The sequence below is a fragment of the Rana temporaria genome, chromosome 3, assembly GCF_905171775.1.
Source record: "Rana temporaria chromosome 3, aRanTem1.1, whole genome shotgun sequence".
NCBI lineage: Eukaryota > Metazoa > Chordata > Amphibia > Anura > Ranidae > Rana > Rana temporaria.
In genome coordinates this window covers 407,748,752-407,770,597 of record NC_053491.1, presented here as the reverse complement: position 1 = coordinate 407,770,597, position 21,846 = coordinate 407,748,752, and the positions used below count along the sequence as shown (strand labels likewise).

The following is a 21,846-nucleotide window of genomic DNA, read 5'->3' as shown; positions in this document are numbered from 1 at the left end:
TATCTGTCTTATTTACCATTATTATTGAAATTGAAAGAAAATCCCAAATTTCCGGTTGTCACTAGAAAAGTAATAAAGGGGAAATCTTCCAATGGAGAAGCTAGTTCTGGCAGCCTGGGGGCCCCCAAGGAATTTCCTATATTTGCAGGGATTTCCTCTCACTTCCTGTTTGGCTTTGGGACAGGAAGTAAAGGCAAATCTCCACAATGGGACACAGATTGGGAAAAAAAAGAAAAAAATGGGGGGTTATAACCTTCTCTTTCTTTATCCAAAATGAAAAAGAAAAAAAAAGTTTTGCCTATAGTTCCACTTAAATGTAGTCCTTTACCATGCATTTTTTCATCAGTGACTTTAAATGCTTTCCAGTGTCTGTAAGCCGTTAAAATTGTACGGCACAAACCATTTTACAGATATGTCATAGGATAATAATATAAACATTTTCCAGTTTTCGCTCATTTTAGACCATGTTACCCTGAATTAGCTTCTTGTTTCATATTCAATGAAGATAACAAATTCAACTGCAATCCAGATATAAAAATACTGCCAGGGTGGCAACGAATGGTTGTAGCTATGCCAGTCATTAATCAATACTGCATTGGCTTGGGAATATAGCCGTTCAGCTTGTTAAAAATAACTGCTAATTCCACGTGGTGCCAACCATATAAATACGTTGTGCTGATGCCGAAGAGCTTCTCTGTAACCAGTTTAACACTTAAAATACATCTGGAGGCCAGCCCAATGAGCCCATACATTCTATGCAGGATGGGAAATATATAAAAGTTCTACAAACATATCGTTGTATACATGTAAACATCAAATGTCAGAACTTGTGGGTAAGTCAGCTGCTGCCATCTGCCAGAAGATCTTCAGAGCAGGTCCATGCTTGCAGTATATCCAGATGAAAATGGCCACTCAGGTTTCTCACGGGTCAAGAATACCTATATTCCCATTTAACAATTACATGTAAAGTGCAGGTAACTAGTGTAGTCCTTTTATTCTCAAGTTCTGTTACACATCATGCAGTTATCAATCAGATCTTTTCTTGTGTTTAGTGCAACTTGAGAAGCAAATGTCCACATTTGTTAAGTCGGGGAGTATATGTGCAGTAAGAAAGGTTTGGTGAGGCTGTCTTGGGAAGAAACAGGAGCTCTCATGGTAATAATATTTGCAACATGCTCAACTCCTGATTTGTTTTAAAGTGACTGCTTAAAAGTGACACTCTTTGATGAAAAGCAATTGGTGACAATTGGATAAGGCTGATGATTTCTTTTTTTGTCCAATCAATAATGTCTGAATGGTATGAAGAAGAACACAACTCACAAACATCAGTGTGCATGCTGCTAGATGAGGGTCAAAACGTCTTGGTATTATAAATATATTTTTTTCTTATATTATTCAATGTAAACATGTGCAGTAAAGTAGCAGAAATTGGTGTCATTGGCATGGTTTAAGCTTTATGTAACACGAGAGAATTTCCAGGAAGCAGCATTTTGGCACAACTTTGTGCTTCAGAATTACAAATCAGAAATTAGAGATGAATGTCCGACTATTTGTCTATCAAACTCATACCAGGTTCCAGACAGCTTGCCTTAAACATTGTTTCCATTAGTTACACTTTGTAGAGAAGCCTTTGACACCTCAGTACTGACAGTGGAGAGTGGGAAACTTTCATACTTATCCCGACCCCCTGCACAGCGGCAACGGAGAAGCAAGGTCTTCACTTCCTTTTGGAAGTTACTGTTGAGGAAACCATACATGACAGGGTTGACACAAGTGGATGCCATGGCTGCCAGGTGGCAAAGAGAAAATATAAGGTTGTGGTAGCAGGATGAAATGCTCTCATGGTCCCAATCAAAAAGGGCATTGAATACAGTGAGGGGAAGCCAACAAAGGCCAAAGGCTACTACAATAGAAAGAAGCATGATATTTACTCTGCGGTGGCCTCCCCTGCGTCCAACTGAATCCCCACCCCCTGCTCGCTCTACCACATCCCTCCTCCTTCGCAGTCGCAGAAAGATACGGAGGTAGCAAAGGAGAATAAGTAGTAGGGGTAGGCAGTACTGGAAGAGCAGAAGACAGGTGGTGTAAGCCAGACGGTGATTCTCAGAAGGCCAACTGTCAGTGCAAACAAAGTGGTCAATGAAAGGGTCAAATGGCAATGATAGGTTCTGGAATGGTTGCTTGGTTAGAATGCTAAAAGAAAGGAATGGCAAAGAAATGAAGCATGAAATGGCCCAAGTTACAGCAACAGCAAGATAAGCATGCCATGGCAAGGGCTTCCAACCAGTTGGGTGAATAATGAGCTGATGCCTTTCCAAAGCAATGAGGACTAGTGACAGCACAGAGACTGTGACAGAAATACACTGCACAAATGGTGTAACTTTGCAGAGTGCCTCGCCTAGAATCCAGCGGTTCATAAGAGTGTAAATTACAGTGACGGGTAGACACACCAAAGCCATAAGTATATCAGAGCAGGAAAGATTAGCAATAAAAATGTTTGTGACATTCCTCATCTCCCGTTGACGTGCAATGACAAAGACCAGGCAAGAATTTCCAATAAGTCCCACAGCTATGAGAGCACTGTAAGCCACAACTAAAAAGGTTACATTGCCAACAGATTCTGCACATGGGTCGTCCCCTTCCCAGTTAGGGCCCAGACGTCCAGTCACATTAAGGTACAGAAGTCGTAGATAATCCTCCATTTTCATATAAACTGAAGTTCCTCAAGATGTACCTACAAAGCAAAACAAACTGATTAATTCACAAATTCAAGTTCATCAGGTCCACTTCATGTGCATTATAGCATAATTTCACCCAATACATATTATATTGAGATATTTACAGTCCTTTCAAGACCTTGTCTTGATAAGCGGGGATTTTCAAGACATGCATGTAATTAATTTACTTGGATATAATGATCATTGCATCTGGGAAGCTACATTTTCTTTGCATCCTGCTAAACAGTGCTAGAGGGTGGGACAGACTGCGCAAGACTTTTACATATTTTTCCCAAGCTCCTATAGATAAAGCAATCTGTCAATCTAAAGGGCTGTGGATGAAAATAGGCATAGCTATTCACTGATAGGCTATCACTGGTGGCGGTATCTAATCAGCTACAGCAGGAGCAGCAAGGATGACAACACTACAGTGATGTTACTACAGAAGAAAGAACATTGCTAGTCCATCAAAGAATGTTTCTATCCAATTGTGCTACTGGTAGAATCATCAGGGATTTACAAAATGTTTCCTGAGGGTGCTTAGAAAAATTCCATTCTTACTTGTATGGATAGCCTACATCATATGTATATTTTAATAGCTTGACCATAGTTCAACTTTAAGCTATGGGTGGATGGTGATGAGCTGAGTCACCCATGGATTACTTGCATTTCTCTAGGCCAGCAGCTGTGAGAGCTCCCAAACAAATGTCCTGGCTTCTTGCCACTTCACTGTGGCTAGAGGCATGCCGTTGACCTGTTGCGTTTTTCATATTATAATTGGAAATTGTGACACCCTTTGTAATGCCTGTTATATATATAATTAGTGTGAGCTCAGGGGTAGAAATCTCACCAAGAGAGACCTAGAGTTATATAATAAGCATGTGGATAATAGCTAAAGCCCGCTGTCGGCTGACATCACAGGGCCGGTCCAGGCTGGGGAGAGATCATGACAATATGATCAGGACCCACCCACAGCCCTGGACCGGCACCTGGCTGAGTCTGAGCCACCCGTTCCCAACCCCTCCACAGTCCAGCGCTCCAGTGAGCGTGGGGGGGCAGAGCAGACAGCGGTGGCTGACAGTCACCAGCTCTCTGCTCACAGAGCTCTAAAGACAGAGTGATCAGCAGTGTTTGATCGTTTGGTTCTCAGTTTTAGAACTGGCGGGGTACTAATGTAGCAACGTCCGGTTCTGCATCCACCTATGTAAGTCTGATTCTTAAAAAAAAAAAAAATCCCATACTTCTCTTTTAACTCCCTCAGGGTTCGCAGTTCAGCACCAAAGAACCAGGCACCCTACACAGAAGGATCCAACTGCCTGCACAACGTGAGTCATACTTCATCACAGGTAAGTGATGTGACTGCAGCTATAGGAGAAAACATATTTTAGACTACACTTCAGCTTTAAATATACCTTTGCAAGCTTTTTGTTACACCTGTTTGATAAGTGAAAAAAGTAGAACCTGTCAGAAATCCAATAGACTACCTGTAGAAAGATGACAATGCTGCACTGAATGTAATCAGGCCCACGTTAGGAGCTCATTACACTGGCCTTGAGTTTGGATACACTTTATTTTAGCAGAAGACACCCATGCTGCCTTTGCCTGAGTGCCAAAAAAAAAAAAAGAAAAGAAGGAGGGCGCACCGACCTAGTGCATTACCAATATAAAAGATTTATTAAAAATATAAAAGCAATAGTACTACTCACAAACTTTTCTATTGAACGAACTGCATCCCTTGGCACCTGCGGACAAGACCTGATGACGGAAGGTTCCGATGGTACCCCAAAAAGCTGAACGGCTGACGTGTTTCAGGGGCGTACCCTTTTATTCTTGACCGCTTAGGCTCTGAAGAAAAGGGTACGGCCCTGAAACGCGTCATGCAAAGGATGCAGATCGTTCAATAGAAAAGCCTTTGCATATGCCTGTTTATGAGTAGTACTATTGCATTTATATTTTTAATAAAACTTTTATATTCGTAATGCACTAGGTTGGTGTGCCCTCCTTCTTTTATTTTTCTTTCTAGTTGTATGAACACCCATTGTTGTGAAGAGGGCTGCAAGATTCTAGACTTTGCCAAAGAGTGGATTACACCACCCGTGTTTAGCGAAACACCGGAGCGCAGGAGATTATTGTTTTTTTGCCTGAGTGCCACCATTTACTCTCTTGCCAGGAGATGTAGTGCAAAGTCCCTGCACATGACATAAGCTAACAGAGATTTGTCTGTACTCACAACATCTCTTCCTGACTCGGATACACCACGTCTTCTCAAGCTGCAAGGCCATAGCTAATGTGACTCTAGGATCTACTGCTTTGGCAAATTTGTTATGAAGCTGTATGAACTTAGTTTATTTCTTTACGAAATATAAGCAGATCATGGCCATGTCATTTCCCACCCGCGACAAAGATCTTGAAACACTTTGGGTGAAAAGGCCATTTTCTAGAGCCCAGATGTTGAGAGAGTCTGCTGAAACTTCTATGCCTGAGATGTACCCAGTGGTCAGAGCTGGAGTGTGACGTTCCGCCCAAGCCAGAATCATCTCTGAATAACTTAGAATTGGGGGGCCACACCTGAGGAAGCTGAGACTTCTAGGAGCGTATGGGACTGTGGTTTGGGCTATCAGTGTCAGAACCTTTAGAACACTGCAGTCTGCCCCAAAACTGTTGGAGGATTGTGAACTGAAAGTTCTGTAGGTCCGCTTTACTTGTGCTCATGATCCACAATACTAGCAACATACAAGTGAGATCTGTACAACTGTAGAACAGGAGGTATTAATGGCCTTTTGTGACTAGGTCACCATAGGCTGGCATATAAATGGTTTGTAAGTAAGACAGTAACAGCAAGGGCTATTCACGGGCCAGCTGCAGAGCAGGAAGGGTTAAGTGCTGTCTTTGACCAGGTCATTTGTCAGCAAGGAGGACAGGGCCACTGCCTTACGAGGAGCTGGTAGAAGTTCACTTCACAAGGGTGAGAGAAACGAGGAGTGCATAAACGATACAGATTTATTGCTGCACATCGGCAGCAAATGCGCATGAACAGGCCAGAATGGTGCAGGTGCTGAAGGTGGTGCATGAAATATTAAAAAAGTGTAACAGTCCCACCATTAAGGTGTGCAACAGATTTTACATAGTGTCACAGGCATTCCATAAAGGCACTTACCATGCTCCTGCCAACCCTAAGGTGGAGGCACATGTCCCACAATGTAGGGCACACTTCTAGTAACTAACTGCAGTGGTGTTCTGGATAGCCCCTGCAGCAGATAGACAGTATAGCACTGAAATTCAGGATGTGGTGAAGTAGATATCCCTGCAGACACACATCAAAGCAGACCCACTAGAAATGGTGTATGGAAACCTCAGCCTGGGCTCAAACCAGGCCACGCCCCCCAATGCTATTGACATCTGGAGCCAGGTCGAGCTCCTTCCCCGGTCGGCACTCGCAGCGGTAGACTAAGGCCTAGTACCCCTTCAAAGTCTGAGCGGCTCCAATACAAGTTTCTTTGTTTCACTGAAATTTAGGACTCGCAGATGGGCAAACTCATTACGAAGCCTTAAAGGACAGGGTTTCTCCAGAAAGATGCGCTGCGGCCGAGGACCTGGAAGGCACTCTGCAGCTGACTTACATCTTACACACAAGTGTCTAAATGAGCGACTACAGCAAAGCCCAACTCCCAGGGACATTTTACAGACTTTTCTCAATGAATGAGAGGGAAGGAGGGGGTGGGTCCCTGTCTGACCTTTTAACTGCAGCTCAAAGAAGGACAGAAGATAATAAAGGAGAAGTACAGGCAAAGCTTGGCTTCTGTTGGAGGATCACAGTTATTTCTGCACTCCTGTGTGACCCTTTTTCAGCAGACAGCGGGCTGAAGCCCACTGTCGGCTGACATCACAGGGCCGGTCCAGGCTAGGGAAAGATTGCAACAATATGATCAGGACCACCCACAACCCTGGACCAGCACCTGGCTGAGCCTGAGCCAGCCGCTCCCACCCCCACCACAGTCCAGCACTCCAGTGAGTGTGGGGGGCAGATCAGACAGCTGTGGCTGACAGTCATCAGTTCTCTGCTCATGGAGCTCTAAAGACAGAGCTATCAGCGGTGTTTGATTGCTCGGTTCTCAGTCTTAGAACTGGCGGGGGACTAATGCAGCAACGGCCGGTTCTGCATCCAACTAGGTAAGCCCTGCTTTCTCCTCTTAGTGGAGTTCGGGTATTGTTTTCTTTGGCATTGGCAAATATCAGTCAGTCTGGAAAGCTGCAAAATTAGCCCATTTTGGCTATGCAGCATCTGAAAGAATCTTGATAAAAAGTAAATAAAAGGTTTTGCTTCTCTCAGAGGAGAGAAAATATTCAATCTCCTAGGACACTGAGGCATGCAAGAAGTGTGAGGAAGTGGCGGCGTGTCCACTAGGGGCGCACAGGTGCCGCCCCCCATACATGCGTCTGGCCCCCCTGATCTACATGCAGGGACGCCCAGGCTGGATTCCAATGTTTTTTTTTTTTGAAGCACGTGATTAGAACCAGAGGCTCTAATAGGCTTCAAAATTGGTTGGGCTCGGGGCGCAGAGCACTGCGCTCCAAGCTCACCCAGTTGTGTTATAATAGCGAATGAAAATTCACTATTGTAACACCTAATCTCCTCCCGGCCAATCGGGAAGCGGATCATGAGACCTGTCACCCGATGGACCGATCGGATTAGCTGGCTGGAGGAGGATAGAAGGAAGAAGATGGGAACTGAGCCAACAAGCAGCCTGTAGCCCAGCGAAAAGCTGACTCCGCCCGCCACACTGCCCGTGAGGGTAGGCCGGGGGGGGGGGGGTCTATGGTGACCGGGGGGGGGTGGTGTGGTGAGAATTGTTTGCCACCCCCCCAAAAAAACACCAGCCGCTACTGGCGGTGGGGGGGGGGGGGTTCACAATAAGCTGTCCTTATAGCTTATTGTTTGCCAGTGTCCAATCTCTTGAGGCAGCAGCATAACCCAATATTTCTCAATTACTTCATACTGTGCCCCTTAATATAAGAATACAATTTTTACATTTTTTTAGGCTAGTGGGTAGAGGCGGTACCTTTAAGCTCACCTCACTATAACCTGTCTGGTTTTAACACTATAGCACCCTGGTCCTAAACAAGGCTGCTAATAAATCTAGTTGTGCTAGGTGGTAACTTGCCTGGCTAATTGATAGTTAGATCCACTGATTTCTGTCCTAAGTCAGAGTTGAATTGGTAGTCTCTCTCTTCTGTCAATAGGTGGGACTGTTGCCTCTGGTACTAGGATGACGGATTGCAGTGAATTCAGGTGATAGGTAAATAAGTTGTCTCAGCCAATCAGCAGGAGTTTCTTTGGGTCAGGTGATCGGGGTTCTTGCTGTTCCGGTGACTTGTCCTCAATGTTCCCCTATGGGGGAAGTTCCACAACCGACTGCGCAGTCTCCGGGCATGCGTAGTAACAGGCTACGGAAATAGCCGAACAAAACAGCTGATCGTCAGCTGTGGAACACGGAATCGGCAGCTAGCTGCTGAGACTGGAAACCCGGCTTGTGGAGCTTACCGGAAAGCTTCACTGCGCCACACCGTCAGTTTCATAACATTTCCTCCAGACATGTATATTTATTACATCCTTTAAATTCTGTTTCTGTGACAATTGATCGCAATCTCGCCGGTGCAGCACGTCGGGTTTGAAACGGATCGGAGAGGGGGCTGTGTGCGGCTCTATGGGGCTGACAGAGCAGGAGGAGCTCACTGACTGACAATACAGCGGCCCATCCAGGGCACCAGTCAGCGAGCACCCAGGCGGGGGAGGCCTCAGGGAGGGAGGAGGAGAAGATGACCATCGCCGAGCTTCTTCCACAACCGACTGCGCAGACTCCGGGCATGCGCAGTAGCAATAGCCGAACGCAACAGCTGATCATCAGCTGTTTAGTGGAACTAATACCATAGCTGGAACAAGCCCGGCAGATCACCGGGCTGCGGCCTGGATGGTGGTGTATCAAACGGCTCCTGGTTGCTAGGCCTGAAGCCTGAGACCTATCCAAAAGTCCTACTGGCTGCTAGGTCTAAGGGAGACCTCTCCAGTAATTCAAGGTTCTGCAAAGGAGGAGCAGCAAAGGTTAAGCCCGAAGCCTGGGGCGGAACTGCGTGTCTCAGAGGCTTAGTCCTAGGGAAGCCTGATAATTTCCCACGGTAAAGGAGAAGCAGTTGCCACAAAGGGACGACCACATTGGTTACCAGAGGCAAGTTTTGGAAGGGATGAAGTTCTGAAGGAGTACCAGAGCAGATGCCTCACTAGCAGGGGACGGTGTAGTAAGTGGGAAAGCTTCAGCGAAGATTTATACAGGAAGACAGGGTGTAGCTGTGAGTAAAGCTTGAAGGAGTACGGTGGGTAGCTGTAAGTAAAGCTTGAAGATAAGTACAGCAGTTAGCTGTGGGTGAAGCTCGAAGGAATCCAGAAGGTAGCTGAGAGTCCAAGAAGTCTAGTAAGAGACGGTGAGCTGAGCTTTAGGATCTACAGTGGGATACTGAGAGTTAAGCAGGAAGATCTACAGCAGGATACTGTGAGAGAAATTGTTGCTATAGGAGACAGCAGTTGCTACAAGATACAGATTGCTGCATTCAGCTTAAAGGTCCTTTATCTGTATTGCTGTCTTCCTAGTTCTATTTTATTTATTTTTTTCAATCAAGTTTAAGTTTATTTTGAAAATATAAACAGTACAATCGAGTTCATACATCAAGGATAACATCACAATGTATTACAGGAAGATACATTTCGACATCACATATTCCTAACTATACTTTGGTCACAATCGAATAAACGATCTTTATTCAAAAATAAACAGATTTGGAAGAAATAAAAAGATCATGTGTCCACAAACCGTTATAACGGAAATATAGTATTTACCCTAAATTTTCCTATATAATGTTCCCCTGAGAGATATTCTAGTGCAACGTAAAAGTTGATACTTGTGATACCATAACACATGTGATATTAGTCAATAAAATAGAGTTCATTCTTAAATGACCCTCATATAACCCCCTTAACTTAGTAAGAATCCAATCATTTCACTAAGAGCAGGACCCCACCTTCTGTCCTAATACTCCCACCGTCTTCTCTCTTTTTCCCCCTACTTACTTATTGTAGAGCAAATTCACTTTGTGAATTAGAAGTAGATCAATGAAAAATTTTTAAATTGAGAAGATTAATATTATGACCGACAACTCGTTACTTCCGGATCAGTAAAATAACCTTACGATACCTTAAAGCATCACTAAACATTTAAAGTAACAAAACGTTTGAGGAATTGACACCATTTTTAAGATTAAGTCTATGGATCCCGATAACTCAAAAAAAAAATATGGCAAGTCCGGAAATCTCAAATAGTTCTATTTTTTTTACAGAGTTTTCCTTAATTGCTATTACATTTGCCTAAGGGTGTCCTGTTCTCCAATCTCTTTGTTAATTTTTACAAAAAAAGACTAGCGCCCAATCTTTCTATCTTGCACCACACCCACTATGTCTAGTAACCTGCACCCTGAGGAGGAATGTCAGTTCTCCCTGGCTCTGGGGGTCACCATCATGCCCTTGGGAGTCGGGGGTCCGCTACAACACTATATGGAAAAAATCTACAGACAAAAGTCTAGTATGTTTCTACCATATTTTTACCATATCTTGTCTTCAGATACCAAGCAAATACTGTCAAATATAACAAAAACCCGATACAGGTGGGAACTCTCAATATTCCAAGGTGGGTGAGGATTGAGCCAGGAAATAGGGAGATTCCACTGCTGGAGACCCCAAAGGGTAGAAATAACTAGTGGGCGACTCAACCTACCAGACACTAAATTAAAATTTTTGGTGGTGTGACCCTTTAAATGAAACCTGTACTGACCAAAATATGGAGGCTGTCACTGCTGACCTCCATGGGAAAGTTCTAGATGCTTGGTTCATTCTGGCTTCAATAGATTCTGAGGCCCAAAAGAAGCACACAGAGGAAGGTTATAGTGAAATCACAGCTTTATATCCACATACAGTTAAAAAAAAGGGGGGATAGGGTTGGGATTTTAGATGAGGCATATGATAGAACTACCACAGGCCTCCATCCCTGTAAATGGATAAAGGGGTTGAGGTTTTGGGACTTTAAATGAGATGCGTTTTTAGCAGTATGCGATTAAATATATATATATATGGAATATAATTTTTTTTTCCATAATAGCCAGGCTCAAAGTTACCAACCAAAAAAACACTAAACCAAATTAATCTGTCTAGCTGTATGCATTAAAAACAGAGGTTTAGTTGCATGTATTTGCAAATACCTGTGTGAGCTGCAGGCCACGTCAAGGCACTCCGTATACTGCAGTCTTAACTATGAATTTTAAAGTCTCCTAAAAAGAAGCACAGGGGTGCTAATCAATAGATAGGGGGCAGGTGATCACCTAAACCCGCTCCTATATCCACATACAGTACTTGTTTTTGGATCAGTGACAAGTACTGAAGACAATGAACCAACATTCAAGCAAGGGAGCCTGTACTTTCAGAGGAGGAATTCATTAATAACAATCTCCCATGAATAAATAATGTTTTAAAAGTGCAGAATGTTATATAACCTAACAATTTCTGAAACAATTAAATGTCAATACTTACGAAACCATTAGGACCAAGCTCTGAAACGAGTCATTATTGTATGTGTAGCTGATTTACAGGAGACCTGTGAAAGAGAAAAATATTAGCAGACATTTAAAAAAAAAGAAAAAGAAAATAGCTAAAGAATAGTGACAAAAACACATAGCTTTGATATTACAATAACTAAATAAGAGATAAGCCATAAAATACAAACTGGAGATGAGGTCTGAAAGTCCAATACTAATAAATGCTATGCAATTTTCACAAGCCACACACCAAGCTTTTCCTGTGATATCTGGATAGTACAGAACAAGCAATAATGAGAACAAAGAAGTGACATAATCAATAGTGTTAGTTGATTCTATCAGGAAATATAACGTACTATCTGCACAAACAAATAATCTGTAGGGGGGGGGGGATTTGTGAACATAGCAATTGTTATGGGAACAGGAAGTCCATGACAATGTTAGGTCTGATAGAGACAACCTAAAGCGGCTGGTGCTCAAAATTTTTGGGGGCGCAAACAAACTGAAAAAAAAAAAAATCAATTGCAGCCACTGTGCCCATCAAACGCAGTTAATGTGTCATCAAACACAGCTACTGTGCCCATCAATTACAGCCACTGTGCCATCAAACACAGCTACTGTGCCTATCAAACGCAGTCACTGTGCCCAATAAGCGCAGCCACTGTGACATCAAACGCAGTTACTGTACCCATCAATTACAATAAAAGGGGGGGTGAGGGGCGCTTACTAAAAAAATATTTTAAACTACCGTATTTATCGGCGTATACCGCGCACTATTTTGCCCTGAAAATCAGGGCAAAATCGTGGGTGCGCAGTATACGCCGATACCCGCTTTCCCGCCACGAGTTTGAATACTGCGCCGGCATATACCGAGCGCAGTACACTCGTGTATCTTCGGGCAGTCTCGGCGCCTCTCGCGCTGACGTCCTGAGTGTACAGGACGTCAGCGCGAGAGTTGCCGAGCCTGCCCGACGATACACGAGTGTACTGCTCTCGGTATATGTTGGCGCAGTATTCAAACTCGGCGCGGGAAACGAGCGGGGAGGAAGCCGCAGAAGGACGCCGGACCCGACGAAGAGGACACCCGAAGCCACAGACGGACGCCGGACCCAACGAAGAGGACACCCGAAGCCGCAGAAGGACGCCGGACCCGACGAAGAGGATACCCGAAGCCGCAGACGGCTGCCGGACCCGACGAGGCCGCCGATGGACGCCGCGCAAGACACCAAAACTGTAAGTACAAAAAAAACTTTTTTTCCACAGGATTCGGGGCAACTTTAGGGGTGCGCGGTATACGCGGGTGCGCGTTATACCGCGATAAATACGGTATATGAAATAGCGTGCATAAAAACCCAAATAATTCAAGAGTGATAATTGCAAAACATATCCATACACGACTCTTCATAAAGGTCAAAATAATAAAATACCACTGTGAAAAATGTATTTAAAAGTGCAACAATCCAGTGCAGAAATGACCTGTGTAAAAATATATATATACAATCTGTGTATACAAAATACACACACTAGAAAAAAACTGTATAAAATTGTGCAATAAACAGTCTTTAGTGTAGAAAAAACTGTTCCAAAAAACATGCAAAATAATGCAAGTCCTTGTGCTGGAAAATCTCTAAGCGACTCTCCACAAAAAGTGCAGAAGTATGCAAAATACATACACTAGAAAAAAACTGTATAAAATTGTGCAATAAACAGTCTTTAGTGCAGAAAAAACTATTCCAAAAAAAAAAAAAATGCAAAATAATGCAAATCCTTTTGCTGGAAAATCTCTAAGGCCCTGTACACACGACCGGATCTATCCGCTGGAACTGGTCCGACGGACCAGTTCCAGCGGACAGATCCGGTCGTTTGTAGGCCCAAACGGACAATTGTCCGGCGGATCGGACAGTTTCCCGCGGATAAAAATTTCTTAGCATGCTAAGAAATCTGTCCGCTGGAAACCTGTACAGACTCACCGGACTTGTCCGACCGACCGCCATCCCTCGCATGCGTCGAAGTGATTAGACGCATGCGTGGAAGTATTTACCTTCCAGGGTCGCGCACGTCGCTGCGTCATCGTCGCAGCGACGGCACGACCACGTCGCGACACGTCACCGCGTATGTTTTCCGCTGGGATTTTGGTCTGATGGTGTGTACAACCATCAGACCAAAATCCGGCAGCGGATATGTCCGATGGAAACGGTCCGTCGGACCGTTTTAATCGGATAATCCGCCCGTGTGTACAGGGCCTTAGCCACACTCCACAGCAATGTGCAAATAAATCCAAAAAGTGCAGATACAAAACAATTGTCTCTTAAATGCAGTGATATCCAATAAAGTGCAGGTGCTTTCATCCAGTGCTACGTGCCAAACGTTTCCCCCAGCCTCTCACCTTAAGAGGCTAAATAATAAGCCTTTCTGTTTTATTCCTCATATAGTTTAAAATATTTTTTATGGTAAGTGCCCCCTCACCCCCCTTTTATTGTTATACCTTTCAGTGTGTGAACACTTTTTAGGTGACTGCTCCTTTTTTAGTTTTTAGTATATTTTATCCCTTGTTGGTTTGCGCATTAGTTCCCCCATTTTTCATATTGCTATTCTATCTACATTGCCTCGTGCCACAACCATGGAAGTGTTTGGCTTTTTAGAAAATAGAACAGTGGATCTACAGTTTTAGAAAAATTGGATATTTAATGGAAAAAAAGATCAATGCATGGTGGGATATAGCAACACACAAAAAATATATTAAAGATAGACTAATACCGAGAAGACTGAGATGGGATGTTCCTATCAATGATTGGGTATTCGATAAGGAATCCACAGAGGAGTGGTTTCAATTATTTAATGACAAGGGTCTAGAACTCCTTGATCTATTGATTAAAAAGAAGCAACGAAAAATTAGAACAATAGATCGCACCATATCTGAATTGAAATCCACTGTTGAAACATCAGAAGAATTACCAGAATTTATTGCCCCATCGAAGCAATTGAATAGAGATATGGAACAAAAAGATAAAGAAACAGCGGCGAGGAAGAAAATAAAATATCAGAGGGATATGAAAGACTATGAAGATGACCTTGTGTTTAAAGCGGAGGTTCACACAAAAAGTGAACCTCCGCTTTTTGGATCCCTCCCCCCCTCCGGTGACACATTTGGCACCTGTTCACCTTTTTGGGCGCCTATTAGAGCCTACCGCTCTAATCAGGTGCTTCCAAAAAACACCCCCACCGCTGTAATTCAGGTGCCTGGCGCCCAAACACCTGAATAGGGGGTGTCAGCAGTGACTATAGATAGATTAATACAATGTTTGAGTCTATCTATGGTGATAGAGCGGTGCCAGGAGAGGGGGGGGGGGGCGGCGCCCATATGTCCCTCATGGATGCACTGCCACTGGTAAACTTTAATAGCCAGATTCAGGTAGGGGCGCGTATCTTTAAGGCAGCGTAGCATATCTTATTTATGCTACACCGCCTTAAGTCAGAGAGGCAAGTACTGTATTCACAAAGTACTTGCCTCCTAACTTACGGCGGCGTAGCGTGAATGGGGCCAGGGTAAGCGCGCCTAATTCAAATGAGGATGAGGGGGCGTGTTTTATGTTAACGGGGGGTGACCTGACGTAATTGACGTTTTTTACGAACGGCGCATGCGCCGTCCGTGTACATATCCCAGTGTCCATTGCTCCAAAGTACGCCGCAAGGACGTATTGGTTTCAACGTGAACGTAAATTACGCCCAGCCCTATTCACGGACGACTTACGCAAACAACGTAAAATTTTCTAATTTTTACGTGGGACGGCGGCTATACTTAACATTGACTAGGCCAGCTATTTGATGGAATAAGTTTACGCCGGAAAACGCCTTACGTAAACGGCGTATCTTTACTGCGACGGGCGCACGTACGTTCGTGAATCGGTGTATCTAGGCATTTACATATTCTACGCCGAACTCAACGGAAGCGCCACCTATCGGCCAGCCTAAATATTGCACCCTAAGATACGACGGCGCAGGCTGTTGTATCTTAACTAGGTTTAAGTGTATCTCAGTTTGAGAATACACTTAAAGCGGTGGTTCCCCCTTAAAAACAACTTTTTTTTATTCCACTGGCCCCCCACATTACAATCGAATTAAGGCTATTATTTTTTTTTTGCTGCTGTACATACCTTGATACAGCATCTTCACCCGTGCATCCGGGTTGCGAGTCCCGCGGGAGTGGGCGTTCCTCACATGTGTTTGATTGACATTTTTCGGAAAAACGAGCTCCCCCCTGTCGCGTCAGCCGCGTCACGGTTGGCGAAAGGAGCCGAACGGCGAGTCGGCGCTATACTGCGCATGCGCATAGCCGTTCGGCTCCTTTCGCCAATCGTGACGCGGCTTACGCGACGGGGGGAGAGCTCGTTTTTGGGAAAAACATCAATCAAACACATGTGAGGAACGCCCACTCCCGCGGGACTCGCAACCCGGATGCACGGGTGAAGATGCTGTATCAAGGTATGTACAGCAGCAAAAAAAAAATAATAGCCTTAATTCGATTGTAATGTGGGGGGCCAGTGGAATAAAAAAAAGTTGTTTTTAAGGGGGAACCACCCCTTTAAACTTACGACGGCGCAGATTCAGAGTTACGTCGGCGTATCTACTGATATGCCGGCGTAACTATTTGGGAATCCGGCTATAAGTATGACTATATTTGGCTTTTCTGATTTGTATACCTGTGATTTGCTCCATTTAATGCTGATTTACTAAACAGCCAAATTCACTAGAATTCATTCTGCATTATTTGTCCCTCAAACATGTAATGGCTCCACATGCACTCTACGCAAAAGGAACCAAAATACTGACCAGAGATAGGCTTTAATATACATTGAACCTTTTACTCTTTAATTTGTTAATGTTAATTTCTTCGAATGTGAAACCAAGTTATTTGTTATTCAGTAGGAATGGCCAATTCTCAGAAAATAGCTTGTGAACAGAAAAGCCTAGTGGAGGTGGTATGTGGGAAGTCAATGTGTCATGTCTGCCAGTTGTACCCAGGGGCTCCCAATCTCCCAATCTGTTACTTGTAAACCTCACAAGGCTTACTAAGAGTTCCCAGTGACACATCAGTCAGTGAGGAAGCCCATTTACTCAGCGAGAGGGAAAAAATAGTAATGGCTGAAGACTGCTTATATCCTTTAGAATGATACACCTCTACTGGGAATGAGTTGCTGGGTGAGGGACCTTATAGACCTGCTATAGGAGTTCTGGGACCTTTTGGTCTGGGTCAGTGGCGGCCCGTCCATATGGGGCTGCCCGGGCGCCCCCCCCCCCCCTCCTGTATTTATCAAAAAAAAAAAATGGTCCCTTTAAGGCTTTTAAAAATTTGTTCTGCAGCAGCGCCGCGCAAATAACATACACTCATGCATTGCATGAGTGTATTTTATTGTGGCCAGCCTAGTCAGATAACCTATCAGAAGTGCCTATCAGAGCCAGCGGCTCTGATAGGCTTTCCTAGTACAGCCCTTCAGCTCCCGGATGTCTTATCCTCGGAACGTAGGGGGCTACGTCCCTTGGATAAGACTGGCGGCCGTCTCAGCCAATCAGGTTCACTGATTCTGGTTATCAGTAACCTGATTGGCTGAAGCGTCTCAAACCCATGGTAGCATGGTAGCAGCTAAAACCTCATGCCTGTTCCATAAATACCCTTTTAGGCAATTGCGAGTGCCAGCATTTTACAGGGCACAGTGGGGACAATTGATGTGGGGACAATTGATATGGGGACAATTGATGTGGGCACAGTGGGGACAATTGATGTGGGCACAGTGGGGGACAATTGATGTGGGCACAGTGGCTACAATTCATGTGGGAACAGTGGCTAAAATTGATGTGGGCACAGTGGGGACAATTGATGTGGGCACAGTGGGGACAATTGATGTGATCACAGTGGCGACAATTGATGTGGGCACAGTGGCAACAATTGACTGAAATTTTCTCAGTTGCAAAATTGTCGCTGTCATTATTTATTTATTTTTTTATAACGAATTTCCCCACAAATCGCTATCGCACAATTCTGCAAGTGATTATAATTTATTATCGCTGTTTTCTAGCTGATCTAAAAACATTTTTGACATAAAGGGACACTTTTGGTTGCTATGGACAATCTACAGTTTGCAGAAAGAAAGAACCGTTTTTATTTTATAAAAGTACATGTAAGGCACTGGGCAGACCACTAGGGACAAGGGGACAAGGGGGGTGTATATTTTTTACATACAGTACTGTAATCTATAAGATTACAGTATACTGTATGTATAGTGTTTGTTTACGTTTTTGAATTTGGCGCCGATCTCCGCTCCTGTGCGTCGTAACGTCGCAGGGAACGGAGATCGGTGGCACAGGAGGACGCTGTGTGAATTGAGCGAGGTCCCGCTCGCTCACACAGCGCGGTGGCATCGCTGGATCCAGGGACAAGGTAAGCCAGCGCACGCTGCAGGCTCTGCATAGCTACCCCGAGCGTGACTCAGGGATACTGATTATAGCAGAAAAAATCCACCCCGAGTCACGCTCGGTGATACCGCCAGGAGGGTTAAGTGCCTAAAAATGGAGAGCAACTGAGCAAGTGCAGAACATGGTGAGACAATGTATTTTTGGATTTTAAACAGTATAGGATTTTTTTTTTTATGTTTTAGCTATACCTGCAAAATGGGCCAGCCTGAAGCGATCTAGCAGGACTTCATTTTCTGACTAAAGTTCCACTTTAAGAACATAAATAAATGTGGCAGTTATGATCCCTGGCATGTTGGAAACATAACTTTTTTTTAATTGTTAAATGGATAGGTTAAATTACACTTTAATAAAAAGAATAGAAAACACCAAAAGCGCTGAGGTCCAGAAAATCAATGAAGGCAATAAGCTGATGGCAAGATGGAAATAAAAGCCAAAACAGTTCCACAAGAATCCCTCAATAGAGTATATGTATGGAAAGGAACCGTTAATAGTATGTGTTAAACCAGTAGGGTGTACCATAGGTTTTGCTGTGCTGTTCCATCAACCAGCGGGAATACTCACAGCTGAAAAGACAAGATTAAGGCCTCTTTCACACGGGGCGGATCAGTGGGGATCGCTCCGTTGATCCCTCGCTGATCCGGCGGATGACAGGGCGGTCCCCACACACTGTGCAGGGACCCCCCTGTCTTTTCTCCGCTCTCCCATATGGGGGGATCGGATGAACACGGACCGTCTGTCCGTGTTCATCCGATTCGCCAGACGGATGGAAAAGTAGGTTTTTCCTCCGTGGGATGTCAGCGGGCATGTCAACGCTGACATCCGCGGCTCCATAGAGGAGCATGGAGTGCCCGTTCAGGTTCCCCCAAAAAACTGGCAGGCGGACCTGAAAGGGCCGCCCATGTGAAAGAGCCCTACGGCCCCTTTAACACTGGGCGCAGGAGGTGCATAGCGGCGCTAAAAATTTTTAGCGCCGCTATACCGTGGTTTTTACCGCGATATTCGGCCGCTAGTGGGTGCGGTTTTAACCCCCACTAGCGGCCTCTGCAGAGGCACCTTGCCGGCGGTATTGCCGCGGTTTCCCATTGATTTTAATGGGAAGGAGCAGTGTAGGAGCAGTAAACACCCCACTCCTTCACCGCTCCAAAGATGCGGCTAGCAGGACTTTTGGATCGGTCCTGCTAGCGCACTGCTTCAGTGTGAAAGCCTTCGGGCTTTCACACTGAAGACTGCAGGGCATGATTTTTTCAGGCTGTATAGCAGCGCTAAACCGCCTGAAAAACGTGTCAGTGTGAAAGGGGCCTAAAAGAGAGTGCACTCTCTTTTACTCTTGTTAATTCCTTTTTAAGCAGTTACAGCAACAGTTTTTTTTTCCTTTTGGGATAAAGATTTAACATTTACATAAAATAATAAAAGATGACCATTGTAAGCACCCCTGTCAGTGTTAAAGCAGAATTCAATCCATCAATTTAAAGGGTTACTAAACACTTGTTTTTTTTTTTTAATAACAAACATATCATACTTACCTCCTTCATGCAGTTGGTTTTGCACAGAGTGGCCCCGATCCTCATCTTCTGGGGTCCCTCAGCGGCACTCCTGGCTCCTCTTCTTCTCGAGTGCCCCATTGGAGAAGCGCAAACCCTCATGGCACTCGTACTGACATAGACAGCAGGACTCAGCCTCGCCCCCTCCGCCCACATCATTGGATTTGATTGACAGCAGTGGGAGCCAATGGCTGCACTGCTATCAATCTATCCAATCAGGACACGAGACACCGACTAGAGCTGGTGTGCTCATAACGGGGCGAGAAAGAACGGGTTCAGGTAAGTAAAACGGGGGCTCTGGGGGGGAAGATGCATGACAGAAGGTTTTTCACCTTAATGCATTAGATGCATAAGGTGAAAAAACACGAGAGTTTACAGTTACATTCAAGCCATGTAACGACTGTGACAGTTATTCACAGCATCCCTTGTTTAGGGAAACAAATCGATGGGTTTAGTTCTGCTTTAAATGGTTTGTCTCAACTAACGGACACTTTTGCTTCACAGCTTGGTCTGTTAAAAGAATTGAAAAATAAAAAACATACAAATCACCAGATGAAATGGCAAAAAAAAGGAAATAAACTAATGCAGCCACCACTTCTAAGAACTGGTAAGCTCCTACATATTTCATTTATGTGTTTGGGTTTAATTTGTTTTGAAATTTAGTGCAAGCAGTCTGGGTACCTGACATTGCTTCGGCTTCTTGCAGTTCCTGAGCAGCAAGATGATACACAGAGATTAAACAAATCTCCCCACATAGGTTTTATCTGCAGTCTTTCCCTTTCTACATTCTTTACAAAGTACAAATCTTGTTAGAAATTGTTCTTCCTGTTTCAGCAGTGGGAGGGATCTGGGCATACACTGCGGTGAGCTGATTGGAGGAAAGGCCCCCACTCCCTCCACATAGGCAGAGGAATGAAGACACATGCAGAGCTGTACTGTGAACAGACAAGCTCTCTGCTTATCTGTCTCTAAGTTACCTCCCTGACACAAATGTTCAGATGATTTTATCTCCTGTGTCAGGGAACTTGACAGAAGTGACTGGCTGATAACAGAGAATGAAGCAGCAAAAAGACACAGGACTCAGGGCTTTGTCTCATTGGCTGCTGTCAATCAAAGTCAGTGAGCCAATGAGGAGAGAGAAGGGGCGGGGTCAGGCTGCAGCTTTGTGTCTGAATGGACACAGGAAGCTGTGGCTGGGCTCAAGTGCCCCCATAGCAATCTGCTTGCTGTGGGGACACGCAACAGGAGAGAGGGGCCAGGAGCACCAAAAAGTGACCTGAGAACAGGAGGATCTGGGCTGCTCTGTGCACAACCACTACACAGAGGAGGTAAGTATAACATGTTTGTTATTTTTAACAAAACAAAAAATGAGACTTTAGTATCACTGTAATTAACCTGCTGCCGACCAGTTGCCGTTATATGGCAGCAGATTGGCATGGCTGTGCAAACCACCATAGGTGTATGTCGGCTGCTTTAAGAGCTGTGAAAGGTGCTTGCGCATGCCCACGGCGTGTGGCCACCGGCCACCCGAGATTGCTCCACAGAGAGACAGAATGGGGATCTGTCAATGTAAACAGACAGATCCCTGTTTTAACAGGGGAGGAGAGAGAGAGATCTGCTGTTCCGAGTGATCAGGAACAGTGATCTCTCTTCTCCTCCAGTCAGTCCCACCCCCACACAGTAAGAAACACCTCCCAGGGAAAACATTTAACACCTTGATTGACCCCTAGTGTTAACCCCTTCCCTGCTAGTGACATTTACACAGTAATCAGTGCATTTTTATAGCACTGATCGCTGTATAAATGTCACTGATCCCAAAAAAGTGTAAAAAGTGTCTGAACTGTCAGCCGCAATGTCGCTGTTCCGCTTAAAATCGCTGATCACCGCCACTAGTAAAAAAAAAAAAATTAACAATAAAAATTCCATAAATATATCCCCTATATTGCAGACGCTATAACTTTCACGCCAACCAATCAATATACGCTTATTGCGATTTTATTAACCAAAAATATGTAGAAGAATACATATTGGCCTAAACTGAGGAAGTTGCTACAACGTAACGCGTACGGGGGTAGGAGCCTGAAGTCGCTCGCTGCCATCTCTGTGAAAACACACGCTGTGTGTATTTCTTTCTGCCGTTTTTCATTCGGGCTAATGTGAGTAGCCTGTATATGCCTTTTTAATAAATTCAAGCTGATTTTAAAACAGAGAGCACTTAGATCTGTTTTTCTCTTGTCTATGATCCCAATGCTGCTGCGCTTAAGAAGTTTGCCATTCACACATCGCACCAATCTGTTTATTGATTTCTGCTGTTATGACTGCCTGGTAAAACAGGGGTCCATACCCTAAGGTGAGAGTAGCCATTCTTAACGGTGGAGGGATCACTGTATTTGAAGTTAAAGTCACCAGTGAATATTTGGAGTGGTTGTCACACTGTTCCTTTGGAATTTTTTCACTCTTTGGACTTTTTTGCATTTATGCAT

At 44.5% G+C, this 21,846-nt stretch overlaps 1 protein-coding gene across 1 annotated transcript in view; it reads right to left on the bottom strand.

Annotated features, from left to right (window-relative positions):
- Window positions 1-245: 245 nt before the first annotated feature.
- The window catches only part of LOC120933019 (neuropeptide Y receptor type 1-like), a 36,168-nt gene continuing 14,567 nt past the window's right edge, over window positions 246-21,846 (bottom strand). The window contains exons 2-3 of the mRNA XM_040345955.1: window positions 11,347-11,410; window positions 246-2,734 (exon numbers count right to left, since the gene is read on the bottom strand). Coding sequence (XP_040201889.1) covers window positions 1,590-2,708 — 1,119 coding nt within the window. The 5' untranslated portion in view covers window positions 2,709-2,734; window positions 11,347-11,410 and the 3' untranslated portion in view covers window positions 246-1,589. The remainder of the gene's footprint in view (window positions 2,735-11,346; window positions 11,411-21,846) is intronic.